Here is a 13,387-nt window from a genome sequence, read left to right as displayed (position 1 = left end):
TTAAATTTTCTGAAAGGTTAGTTGGAACTCTGAGAAAGTACCCTCTGAAGTTTCAGTTTGATAGGATGGAATATCATCCACCACACCAAGCAGTCACTTTCTGTGCACATACATCAGTAATCTTGCTGTTGTGTGCCTTCAAGTTGTTTGTGACTGATGGTGACCCTATTATGGGGTTTTCTTTGCAAGATTTGTTCAGTTGGGGGGTTGCCTTTACTTTCCTCTAAGGCCAAGAGAGTGAGATTTGACCAAGGACACCCTATGAGTTTCCATGGCTCAGCAGGGATTCAAGCCATGATCCCTAGGGACATAGTGTAATGCTTAAACCACTGGATGTCTTCTTATTAGGATTTCCAAACCAGTGTATTTACTGTTGGATGGCAAAACTTGTTTCCTGAAAAACTTGTTTTTGCCAACTTCCTCAAACTTGTTGAAAAGACTTGACTACTGTAATATGAAATGTTTATGATATTTTCCCCATCAGACATACCTGGAAATATGTATAAAAGGCATATTAGCTCATGGAGTGGTCACAATCAGAAACAAAAGGAACTATCTTGTAAGAGAATAAATCCTGGGAATTCTGTACTGTTCATAGCTAATTAGTACATCGGGATTAAAGCGCTGAATATCTTCACAGTTTAGGTCGTGAATCCCTATTTATAGTATGAATTTTGGAAAGGAGACACTGCTCATATTTATTTTTAAAATGCCATCACAGTACCCTAATAGGGCACATTTGTTTCTGAATAATCAGTCTAGCTAGTATCAGATATGCATACTTCTGACTTTTTTCCAGACTGAGATCCAAGTGTGCCTTCAGAGAGAGCACCATCATATTTCCAAATAATAGTGTTTTTGATTCCCACCATAGTGAAGACTGTAGTTTGGAAACTTTTTACTACTGCATGTTAAACTTCTTTGGACTTTCCTTCCACCAATGCAATGTTTCCTTTTCCTTCCTAGAACAATGCCACAAAAGAGGCTGAAGAGGTAAAATCAACAAGGGCACCTCATCTTACCATCTTATTCATTGACCATGGAATTAGAATTGAAATTGCACATTAGTCAAGTCCCTCCATCCATCCTCTGCCCCCACCCTGCACCCAACGGCTGCCAACTTTAGATGATGATTATGCTTTGCATAACAGTTTCTGAGAATGAAGTTGATGCATCCGTGGAATATATTTTATATAATATATTGATATACCTTCATGGAATGGTACGATGGAAGATGGGGCACACACTCTTCCAGCAATATAATGGGTGCTCTCAAAGGCTTTGCATGCTTACTGCTTTTATTTTAATAATTTTCTGTAGCTTGTATGGAGGGAATGGCGATACTGAATTGCCACATACTGTACAACTCTCCCTGCATTTTTTTAAAACAAATTTCTTGGGATCTTATCAATGGTAAACACACATGGACATACACTAGAGAGAATCCTTTTCTTAGAGTATGGTGAAGAGTATCAGTTGTCACTTTTGTGAATTTGTGGTGTTCTATCACATATCCCTAAGTGGTGGTATCATGTTTAAGCAAAATGGTGGTGGCATATTTGCAGTTCTAGTGAAATATATATTCAAGAGAGGCTGATTAAATGTTGTGTTGCTGTATATCCGAACCTCTCCATAAGACTATTACTGTATGTTAGTAAAACTTACTTTAATAATCTCTTCAGAAAAAAAAAGTAAGAACATTGTTTTGTTTACTACTGGGCCTTTAAAATCCCTGGTTGCTTCTAAATAACTCAAATCTCCTTCCCCCTCCCTTTGGCCTAAATTTTTCTAGCTGTAAAAAAAATTCGTATTTTTTAAAAAGAAGCATCTAAAAATACAATCGTTTATGCACCAAAGTTGGCTATGAAAAGAAGAATTAAATTGCTTCCTCGCTTTATTAAGCAAGAAATTATGGATTTTCTTAACCTACAGGAATAGAAAAATGTGTGAACCTTGTTCGTCTTGTAAGGAGACAAAAAAGTTGCATATAGATGGGACATTGCTTGTAAATAATTTTGCAGATTTGTAATATATTTTTATATTATGAAATGTATTGTAGATGTTTTTCTAGAGGCATGGAAGTTGAAATGTATATATTATGGTAGAAATAATATTGAAGGATATTGTAATTCATTAGTGCTGCCAGAAGAATCTGTTTAAAAGCAAGCACCTTTCTTAACAATAAAAAAGTCTTTTGGATTTCTAAGAGGCTATATACTACTGTTGTGTAAGAACAAAACACATGAAACATCCTTCCAGAAGTCTTTGAAGGATGCTCAGTATCCATAGGAAGTTTTTAATGGATATGAAGTCAGTTTTTTCCTTGCTTGTTGGAAGGAACAAATGTAAAAAATGAATAAATAAATAAATAAATAAATGGTGGCTATATGCAGTCAAACTGCATGATTAACCCTCCCTGTTTAGGAGGATTTTTTGCATTACTACAGTGAATATAAATACCGGCTGTTTTTACACTAATTTTTAAAATGAAATAACAAGAAATTAAATAGGACTATAAACTTGCTGGTTGGAGAAGTTATCTTTTCTCAAATCCATAAAAAGAGGTCTACGTTAATTTAAGTTGAGATGCCTTTTGGCTCCCAACGAGTTTGGAACGTTCCATAAACATTTAAATTCCATATTGATGTGTAGCTTGAAAGCATTGCTCACATGGAACGAGTTTGGAATGAACATTTAATAATGGTATTTCATAAAGATCTGTAGCAATGTAACTGTTTAAAACAAATGCAGTTTGGTTTTTGTTTTGTTTTTTGTTTTTTGTTTTGTTTCGTTTTTAATTTTGCTTGAGCACTTCAGTTACTGCTTACTCTTTTATCTTATATGGTCATCTGCAATTGCTTTGGTTCTTTTTAAAAAAATATAAAATTGCCAAATAGGTGTTTTCAGATATAGTTTGTATTTGTATTTTTTAAATTTTATTGCTTCATGAGTTTCTTCTATGCCATTCATAATTGACAGATGATTGTAGTCCTTGCCTGAGTATTTTTTCTAATAAAACAAAGCAAATACAACCACTTTTAAAGCTTCCAAATATTTATTGTTATAAAAGGTTTCAGAAACTAGAGGCCAAGATACAATTAGTTTCTCTTCTGGAACTGTTAAAATTAATGTTAATCATTAACAGTGTGCTTCTAGTGTTATAGGCTGCAATCCTATGCTTTACAGCGTGTAAACCCTAGTAAAATCAATGGGATTATATATGATTATTACTAATTTTCCAGTACACTGAAAATCTGACCCTCATCCTTCTTCCAGCATTTCTCAAGCGTGATGAATGAGTAATTGATGTGATAGTCTTTTTAAGATCAGAAAACTACCCCTGTAAAGATTAACATTATTATGACCTATGTGTCTGCGTACCTCATCAGACAAATTAAATTTTGTCCCAAGTACCTACTGATAGTAATATTGTAAAGAGGTGTGCACCACAGATTCAAGAAAGAACTTCATTATTAATGCATTCTAGTCAAGAGATCATAAGAAGACTAAGAATGGGGATGGCAGCTATGAAAGAACTAGAAAAGATCCTAAAACATAAAACTATACATCTGAGCACAAGAACCGTACAAGCCATTGTATTCCCTATCATGTATGAGATGTGCTGGAGAAGACTGCTAAAGATTCCGTGGATAGCCAAAAAGACAAACAAACGGGTCTTTGAACAAATCAAGCCAGGAATCTCCTTGGAAGCCAAGATGACAAAACAGATACTGTCGTACTTCGGATACATCATGAGAAGGCATGATTCATTGGAGAAAACAATAATAGGAAAGGTGGAGAGAAGTAGAAAGGGAGGAAGGCCACATGCTAGAATGGATGGACTCTGTTAAAGAGGTCATGGGTATAAATTTGCAGGAACTGAGCAGAGTAGTAGAAGTCAGGGAGTCTTGGAGATATCTTACAGGGTTGCCATTGGCCAACACCGACTCGAGGACAGTTAACAACAACAAATGTCTCTTAGATTTTACCACTGAATCAGTAATTAAGTAAATCTGTATTTTGTAAATTACATAGATTCAACGAGTCTATTCTATTTGGACAGTTGGACTGAGGCTTTAGTCAGTTGCACAAACCACTTATTACATTATGCTAGTAGGTCAATGTGCTCATATTAGGTTATGAATCAATTCCCTGACTACCATATTATGGCTTGTCTTAGAGGTCAACCACAGCTGTTTCAGTGTTGCAATAACAGCAATGTTACAATAATTGGCAATCTTGAGGTCAGTTTACAACCTTTACCAACACAATTTCCACCCTAAAAGGAGGAAGGTATTAAGTGTTTGGCAACCCAAGAATTTGGAAAGGTTTGGCTGTTCTGAAGTAGCCACCATTGAAAGATTTGTTTGCTTGCCTGCAATCATCTGCACTCCCTGTTTCTTTCTCAGAAATACCCGAGACTCTTACTTCATAATATGACTATGGAGCACAACCATAACATAGAAGATACTTTGGAGGATTCTCCATCATAGAATGCCTCAAGATATAGTAGTATTTTCTGTCCCCAAAATGCTGTTTCCTGTTCAGAAAAATGCTGGGTTTTGTAAAACAAAAACCCTACAGATCGATATTCTGTGCTGAGTAAGTCTGAAAAAGCAAATTGTTTTAATAATAATAATAATAATAATAATACATTTTATTTGTATACCGCTTTTCCTTAGATCAATGCGGTTTACAGACCAATAAAACCGTTACAACATCTCATAAAATAGATAAAATGCAAAATACAAATTATATAAAATCTAAAAAACAATCATTCAAGAGAGTAAGGCAGAGAGTCAATGGGATTGGGAGTGCACAACTTCATTTTTCAGCGGGGAAGGCTAGACAGAAGAGGAAGGTTTTAAGCCTCTTTTAAAATGTTTCCAGGGGGGTCACAAGATGGAGCTCCTTGGAAAGACCATTCCAGATTTGTGGGGCTGCCACTAAAAGGGCCATCTGGGATGTAACAACGTATTTGGAAGATGGAATTTCCAACAGGTTCTTCCCAGATGTCCTAAGTGTGCGGGGCGGATTATATGGGGAGATGCGGTCCCTCAAGTAACTCAGGCCCAAGCCATGTAGGGCTTTATAGGTGATAACCAACATCTTGTATTGCACTCGGAAGCGAATAGGCAGCCAGTGCAGATCTTTCAGAATAGGTGTTATATGATTAAACCTGGATGTTCTGGTGACCAATCTGGCTGCAATATTTTGTACTAGCTGAAGCTTCCAGGCTTGGTACAATGGTAGCCCCATGTAGAGCACATTACAGAAATCTAAGCGAGAGGTTACCAGAGCATGTACCACAGTTTCAAGGTCCCTTTGGCCCAGGTAGGGTCGCAGTTGGCGTATCAACCGAAGTTGATAGAAAGCACTTCTGACCGTTGCATCTACTTGAGATGTCAACTGCAGAGACGAGTCCAGAAATATTCCTAAACTGCGAACTTCGTCCTTCAGGAGAAGTGTGACTCCGTTCAGGACAAGTGGATAAATTTCCTTCCCCGGGCCTGGGGAACCTATCACCAGTACTTCCGTTTTCTCTGGATTCAGACTGAGTTTGTTTTCCCTCATCCAGCCCATTACTGACTCCAGGCAGGCATTTAGAGGAGAGACTCCATCCTTAGTCGCTGCATCAGTCGGAGACACAGAGAAGCATATTTGGGTATCATCAGTGTACTGATAACACCGTGCCCCGTGTCTCCAGATGATCTCTCCCAGCGGTTTCATGTAAATGTTAAACAAAGTGGGGGACAATATAGCTCCCTGAGGGACACCAGATGTAAGTTCCCTCTTAGAGGAGCACGTCTGGAATCTGCCAGAGAGGTAGGAACGGAACCACTGGAGCTCAGTGCCCCCGATATCCAACTCCTTCAGGCGTTCCAGAAGGATACCGTAGTCAATGGTATTGAAAGCCGCCGAGATGTCCAATAGCACCAACAAGGCCACACTTCCCCTGTCGATGCCCAGGCGGAGATCATCGACTAAGGCGACCATGGCAGTCTCAACTTCATATCCCGCTCTGAAGCCAGTTTGAAATGGCAAAAAATGTCTTAAAAAATGTGCAGTTTTCAAGACTCTTTTACAGTGAAAATTGTTAAAATGTCCCCTTGCTTCCACTGAGAACAAAATTTGTGGAGAATTACATCCCTTGGGAGACTGCCTCGGGTGTAGCAGCATGTCTTGAGCATTTTTACCTGAGAATTCTGTTCGGTTTTGGTTGTTGGAGTATAGTTTCAGACTGAAAACCTATTCTGTTTTTATTTTATATTCTACAATTTTCCCAAGAAAAAAGACTCAAGGTGGCCTATGATAAAATGAAGAGATTTAATCTGTATAGGCTGTTATTTAATACTTTAAATGTTGCAGGAATACACAATTACAGCATTCCTAAAAGATGTCCATCTAGCCTCTGTTTAAAGATCTCCAAGGATGGAGAGTTCACCATTCTCCGAGGCAGGCTATTCCACTGTTGGAACAGCTTGTACATTAAAGTTTTTTTTTTCCATCCTAATGTTTAGGTAGAATCTATTGTCTTGCAACTTTAATCCACTGGCTTGTGTTCTAGCCTCTGGTGCAGCAGAAAACAAACTGGCTCCATCTTCTACATGACATCCCTTTACATATCCAAAGATAGCTATCATGTCATCTCTAGTCTGGTCTTCTCCAAGCTAAACATACCCAGCTCCCTAAGTCGTTCCTCATAAGGATTGGTTTCCAGACCTCTGATCATCTTGGTCGCTCTTCTCTGCACACATTCCAGCTTGTTGATACTCTTCTTGAACTGTGGTGCTCAGAAGTGGACACAGTATTCCAGATGAGATCTGACCAGAGCAGAATAGAGCAGTTGAAGTCCAAAAGACTGCAACTGGAGGGACACCTCTTCCTGAAACACATGGGCTATTGCATCCCCCCCAATTCTCTGATGCAGATTTACTCAACACAAAGGGGTTAACAGTGGATTCTCTCTGCCTTTCACAGTGACGCGCAAGATGTACAAATAAAAAACCCTATAATTGTCCCTATAAACAGTGCCACAAGAGGGCATGATTTAGCTTTCCTAGGATTTTCATGTTTTCCAGAAATAAAGAACAGCACACAGAGAACCCAAGTTCCTGTGTTTCTTGTCTTTACAGCTCCGTAGTTCTCCCCTAACACAAAAGCTTTGTTCAGGAATATCCCATTCCATGGGAAGGCTACTTTAAGAAGAGAATGGAAAGCTGCAGGCCCATGAAGTTCACGCCTCTGATGCAAAAGCAGACTGCCATCTCAGTGAACAGCTGCCAAACTGTGGCTAGACTTTTCTGGCCCCTGCATTTCGAGTTGCAGAGCTCACTTGTAATGAGCATTCTAGTTATTGATTCTGCATTTTAAAGTTTAAAAAATGGGAGATAATTTTGTCCCATTTTTACATGAAAAAGGGGAGAAAGATATCCTACTTAAACATTAGGAAGACATTTCTGATGGTAAGAGCTATTCAACAGCAGAATTGACTGCCTCGGAGGGTAGTGGATTCTCTTTAAGCAGTGGAGATCTTTAAACCGTGGTTGGGTGCCGTATCTTTCATTGCTTTAGTTGTGGGATAGGTTTGCACTGGGTGGCCCTTGGAGTCCTTTCTGTGATTCTCTCCTCTCTCCACACAATCTGTGCTTCCACCACTCTCTTCTGACAATGTAGTGGTGATAGCTATCTAGAACCAAACTTGGAAACTTGATATTAAAAATAATTAGTTGATGTTAAAGTTCTAGTTCCAAAATTAATTGGTTGCTGTTACGTTTAACATTTTTTTAAAAGTAATGCTTTATTCTCTCATTTCTCAATTAATTGTCTGTGGATTTGTTACTTGCCAGCGCTGATATAGAAACAGTTTTTCTTGCTCTTTCATTGCTGTTGTTGTTTCTGTGTGCCTTCAAGTCATTTCTGATTCTATAATGTTTGGTTTTTTGCCAAGTTTCTTCAGAGGGGGTTTATGGCCTTCCTCTGAGGCTGGGAGAGTGTGAACTTGATAGAGAGTTCCTGCATAGAAGGGGGTTGGACTGGATGGCCCTTGTGGTCTCTTCCAACTCTACGATTCTATGATTCTATGATTCTATAAGCTCACCCATTTGGTTTACATGGCTGAGCCAAGATTCAAACCTTCGTCTCCAGAGTCAGCATGCAAGCCACTACACCACACTGGCTCTGTGTGCTATCATTAGGTGAAGTAAAGTAACAGGTCTGAGTGATGGGAGAGCAAGGATGGAAAGATATTACAGGCCAGACCTCTGTGTGCCAGGCTGCCTGCCCTGTCCCCTTAGATGTGAATGAAGGGTGCTGTCCCACTTGCCAGTGGTCAGGTATTGGGCTGAACAGACATCCCCTAAGGCAGGGGTTGGCAACCTATGGCCTGCGGGCCGCATCCGGCCCACCAAGACCTCGGGACCGGCCCCAGCCCAGTCCTGCCGCCAATTGCCGCCCCCACTGCAGCTTGGGCGCTGCTCCGGGCGCCCGCGGGGGCCTCGCTGCCATCCTCCTCCACCTCACATGGCCGTGTGGAGGAGGCGGAGGAAGAGGGCAGCGAGGTCTGGGGCGGAGGAGGCGAAGGTGGAGGCGGCACCTCCTGCACGCGGCTGCGCCACCTTTCCCGCCTCCCCCACAGCCTCCAGCTTCCCACTCTGCCTCCGTGGAGGGCAGCCTCCGCGGAGGCCGAGAAGGAGCCCGCGGGGCCGCCGGCTTCCCTCTCAGCCTCCGTGGAGGCCGCCCTCCGCGGAGGCCGAGAAGGAGCGCGCGAGGCCGCCGGCTTCCCACTCTGCCTCCATGGAGGCCGCCCTCCGCGGAGGCCTAGAAGGAGTGTGCGGGGCCGCTGGCTTCCCTCTCGGCCTCCGTGGAGGGCAGCCTCCGCAGAGGCCAAGAAAGAGCGCGCGGGGCCGGGAAAGAGGGGAGGCCTCCAGCTCTGGCGCCTCCCGCCGGCTCTTTCCCGGCCTCTGACGGGGCCTGGGCCCGTCAGGGGCTGGGAAAGAGGGGAGGCCTCCAGCGCTGGCGCCCCCCGCCGGCTCTTTCCCGACCTCTGACAGGGCCTGGGCCCCTCAGGGGCCAGTAAAGAGGGGAGGCCTCCAGCGCTGGTGCCCCCTGCCGGTTCTTTCCCTGCCTTTGACAGGGCCTGGGGCCCCGTCAGGGGCCAGCAAAGAGGGGGAGGCCTCCAGCACTGGCCCGCCCCTGGAGGGTGGAAGCTCCGCCCTCGGCGTGCAGCACAAAGCCCCCCTCCCGGAGGGTGGAAGCTCCACCCCCGGCTTCGGCCCCCCAGTTATCTGAGGGACAGCAACCTGGCCCCCGGCTCAAAAAGGTTGCCTACCCCTGCCCTAAGGGGTGGCCTGCAGCCTTCCCTTTCAGCACCAGATCAGAGCCGCGGCAACTACATGCCATGGCCCCAATCTAGCCTTTCCACGGCTTTTCAATGCTCCTTTGGTGCTGCATCATCTGGACACAGCACCAGAGGAGCACCACCTGCCATGTGGTGGGGCATGCAGCATCACACTGGCATGGGGGCATGTGTCGTGCGGACACCATGCCTGCACTCTGCCCCCATGTCAGCCTTTGATGCCAGTCTGTACAGCCCCTAAGAAAGTAAGTCAGCTCCCAGTCCAGTCATAAGCCAAGACTAGAGTCTGGCTTCTTTTCTGTCACTGAGTATAGAGGGTGACACTGGGTAAGTCACTGGTCCAAAACACACTGCAGAAATAATCCAGTTTGAAACCACTTTAACTGCCCTGGCTCAATGCTAGGGAACTGTGGGAACTGTAGTTTTGTGAGACATTTAGCCTTCTCTGTCAGAAAGATCTGGTGCCACAATAAACTACAATTCCCAGGATTCCCTAGCACTGAGCCAGGGCAGTTAAATCAGTGTCAAACTGGATTATTTCTGTAGGGTGTTTTGGATCACTGTTTTTAAGCCTTTCCCACCTTCCTTTGAGTCAACAATTTCCATTTTGCTTATGCTGCAAATATACAGTTGGTGGCTAAACCTTATGATTATAAGAACATTAGAAGAGCTCTGCTGGATCAGATGAAGAAGCCTATCTAGGCCAACCAGATGCACATGGCGAGCCCACATTCAGGACACAAATGCAATAGGAACTGGTACTGAGAGGCATACTAAACTTAGTACTCGAGGTAAGGTTAGCTTCTGTACATGAAACCTGAATAGATTTGACTATATTTACATACACCATTTCAACACAGGGATTTTTGGAAAGATGCAATATAACATGACCCATAGTATACTTTCTCAGAGTCTCTTCAGGCCATAGTCCTATCTCCCTCACCCGCTTACACACACACACACTCACTTTCTCTCCCCAACCTGTCTCTCAAAATGGGACCTCAGTGCTCACTATATAAATTAAAACAAAATACAGTTAAATTTTTTTACAAGGAAATAATATTTTAAAAGATAGATAGAACTACCGATAATTTGCAAACCTTCTGCAATGGTCATTTAACAGTCAAAGGTATAAAAGGTCTTTGCATGCTGGCATAAAGAGAGCCAAGAAGGGACAAAGTTAACCTATTGTGGGAAGGAATTCCATAGCTATTGAGAAGGTTCTCTTCTAGGTCCTCACCACATGCCTGAGAACCCAAGACATCCAAAGGCCAACTAAGCTGACATTAAGCCCATTGAAACTGTGAATCCAAACCTCTCCCAGCCAAGGGCTTTGGAACCAAAATGGTTATAGGGACCTGGCCTAACTTTTTACCAACATTGTGGCTGTGTCCTTGACTTGGAGGAGCTTTGGATCTGCTATCACACCTCACCAGTTTGGCTCTTCTTCTGGAAGAACTGCTCTGCTGGCAGATAGTTCTGTCTGTAGATCTCTAAAATCAGCTCATATAAGTGAGTTCTACAGGCAGAAGCAGCTTGGCTTAACACAAATCCCTTTCAATCAGCATATCTATGAGTTAGGCTTACATTGTTTGTCATTTTTGGAAAAGAGGCAAGCATGGGACTGACCTGACTCCCCCAAATGTTATGCTTACTCCTCCTCTTTAGCAAGCAGCCTTCTGCATATGTGTTCTCTTTAAAGGCTATAAAGGTTTGAACCCAGTTACTTTTAACCAGGCTGTGCTATACCTTTGACCTATTCCACAGGAACACTTAAGAAGGCTGTCCTGTGTGAAATCCAGACCTCTACATTTCTAAGGGGGAAAAAGTTTCTTCTTCTAAGGAATGACCCTTCTGTGAGAGACTTGCAATTGATGATCCACTTAACTCTGCTACTGTCTTTTAAATGAATAGAGACTCCTGGCTGAGTTACTACAGTTAATCTGACATTCACCTCCACAGTGATGAATCCTTTGTTTCTGCTTCTCTGAGGAGGAGACTTTCTGCTTTTCAGCTTAGGTGGATTGATTATCCTCCAAAATGGAGGAACTGTGAGAATGAAAAGGAACAGACTGTACATGCAAACGGATGCCTCTGTATACACAGTCATGTATTATAGTGCAGGCAGGGTACAAGAAACAAAATGTCTTCCACCATTTCAGGCTGCTTTTGCTCCTGCTACATCTGTCAGAATCCAGAGCAGGGTGTGCCAAGTGTAGCCCTCAAAAGGCCACATATGGTGCGCTAAGACCATTTGGGAGGCCTAGACCTCTCCCAGAAATGCTGCATACCTCCAACAAGCTGTAGCACCTAATCTCCCACTGTCCTGATATGGCAAGAACAGTCCTGATTAATCATCTATCATCTCATCCTTTTCAGCTGCATTTAAAATGTCCCAGATTCTCTCTTTTCCTCCCAGTTTTTTACTTGGTCTTTAGCTTACTTCAATTGCTAAAAAAATGAGTTCAAAGACTAAAAGTGCTAGCCTCTCTTAGTTTGTGTGTTCTTCCTCATTTATAATTTTTGCCATCTTGTTGTTGCTATGATGTTGCTTGGGCACATGTGTCCTAGGTTTCATCTGTGAAATGTTGGAGGATATAGCAGCCCTCTCGTCTCATCTCCAAACAACCAGATGTTGATGCTCTTATGATCCATGGAGCTATGGCCCCAAAAATACTGGTAAAGAAGGAATCATTTCAATGTTTTTAAAAGGTTGCCATGTTAGAATTATCCCCAGCCCTGAGATTTCAGTGCTCAAAACCTGAGACCTTAGGATAACCCCCTTGTATGATGTCTTGTATGCAGATGTCACAAGGGAGATGATGATGATAATAATAATAATAATAATAATAATAATAATTATTATTATTATTATTTATATTTTCCGCCTCTCCCTGTGGATCGGGATTACAGCAAAAAATTCAACAATACAAAATGCAAATACAGTGTTATCTAACAATACAAACAATAAGAAATACTGCTACCAATCATTAAAATATCCAATCGTCATCTGTTCCCATACTATTGAGTCAGAAGTAGGGGTGTTCTTTAGGATCAATTATAGCAGATCAAATGGATAAGTCTGCTGGAATAGATCTGTCTTAAGTGCCTTCTTGAAGGCTTCCAGTGTAGTAATAAGGCAGATCTCTTCTGGCAAGTTGTTCCATAGTTCAGGGGCTGCGGCTGTGAAAGCTTTATGGGAAGTTGTAACTAATCTGGTTTTCGTGTATTCCAGTATTTGTGTATTCTTCCCTGATATTCTAAGAGTGCGGAGCAGATGGTGTAGGGAGAGGTGTTCCCTTAAGTAACTAGTGTGTTGCCACAGTGATATCATTGAGCAGAATACCTTAAGCACATTGACACACACTGCAACATTTAAGTGGGGGGGGGGGAGTCTAACAAATAAAGAATATATACACATATGGGAACTCTAGCAGGTTTGGGAATCAATTTCCTCCAGGGACTGGATGGACTTCTGATTTTAATTTTTTAAAAAAACTAAACCGGAAGTGGCCAGAGGTCCACTTCTGATTTTGAAAACTCATTTTTTGGAAAGTGTTAAACATTGTGTATAAATTGGGTGGATCTACATCTTCTTTAAACGGGTAAATCATTTCCAGGAATGGCAATTCACTCCCTCATTTTGAGATGAGAAAAAGGACAGACTGGAGAGTATGGACATGTTGAAGGGCACAATAATAGCCTTGGAAGGGCCCCATGTGGCCAATGGGCCACACTTTGCTCATCCCTGGATTAAACAATGCAAAACTATATAATAATATATAAAACATAAGTGATGAGAAGCAATTTAAAACCATTTTGATGCCACATGAACTAAGAAACAACCTCACAATCCAGTCAGGCAATGATCCTTAGCCCCTGCACCCAAATTTTAATAATGATCCAGGTTTTAAATTGCCACCATAAGGATGGCTTCATGAGCACCAGTCATTCCACATCTGAGGTACCACAATAGAGAAGGGCCTGCCCCACCCCAAACAGGATAGTGCAGTTTTTATTTTATTGGTT

General features: G+C 42.3%; 1 protein-coding gene across 1 annotated transcript in view; it reads left to right on the top strand.

The window, feature by feature from the left end:
• AEBP2 (AE binding protein 2) overlaps positions 1 to 3,035 on the top strand; it is a 44,247-nt gene extending 41,212 nt beyond the window's left edge. The window contains exon 8 of the mRNA XM_089527642.1: positions 967 to 3,035. Within this exon, the coding sequence (XP_089383768.1) occupies positions 967 to 997 (31 nt within the window). The 3' untranslated portion in view covers positions 998 to 3,035. The remainder of the gene's footprint in view (positions 1 to 966) is intronic.
• Positions 3,036 to 13,387: the final 10,352 nt, after the last annotated feature.

The sequence above is a fragment of the Sceloporus occidentalis genome, unplaced genomic scaffold, assembly GCF_023333645.1.
Source record: "Sceloporus occidentalis isolate IW3139 unplaced genomic scaffold, rSceOcc1.0.p SCAF_5, whole genome shotgun sequence".
NCBI lineage: Eukaryota > Metazoa > Chordata > Lepidosauria > Squamata > Phrynosomatidae > Sceloporus > Sceloporus occidentalis.
This window is presented reverse-complemented; position numbering and strand designations above follow the sequence as displayed.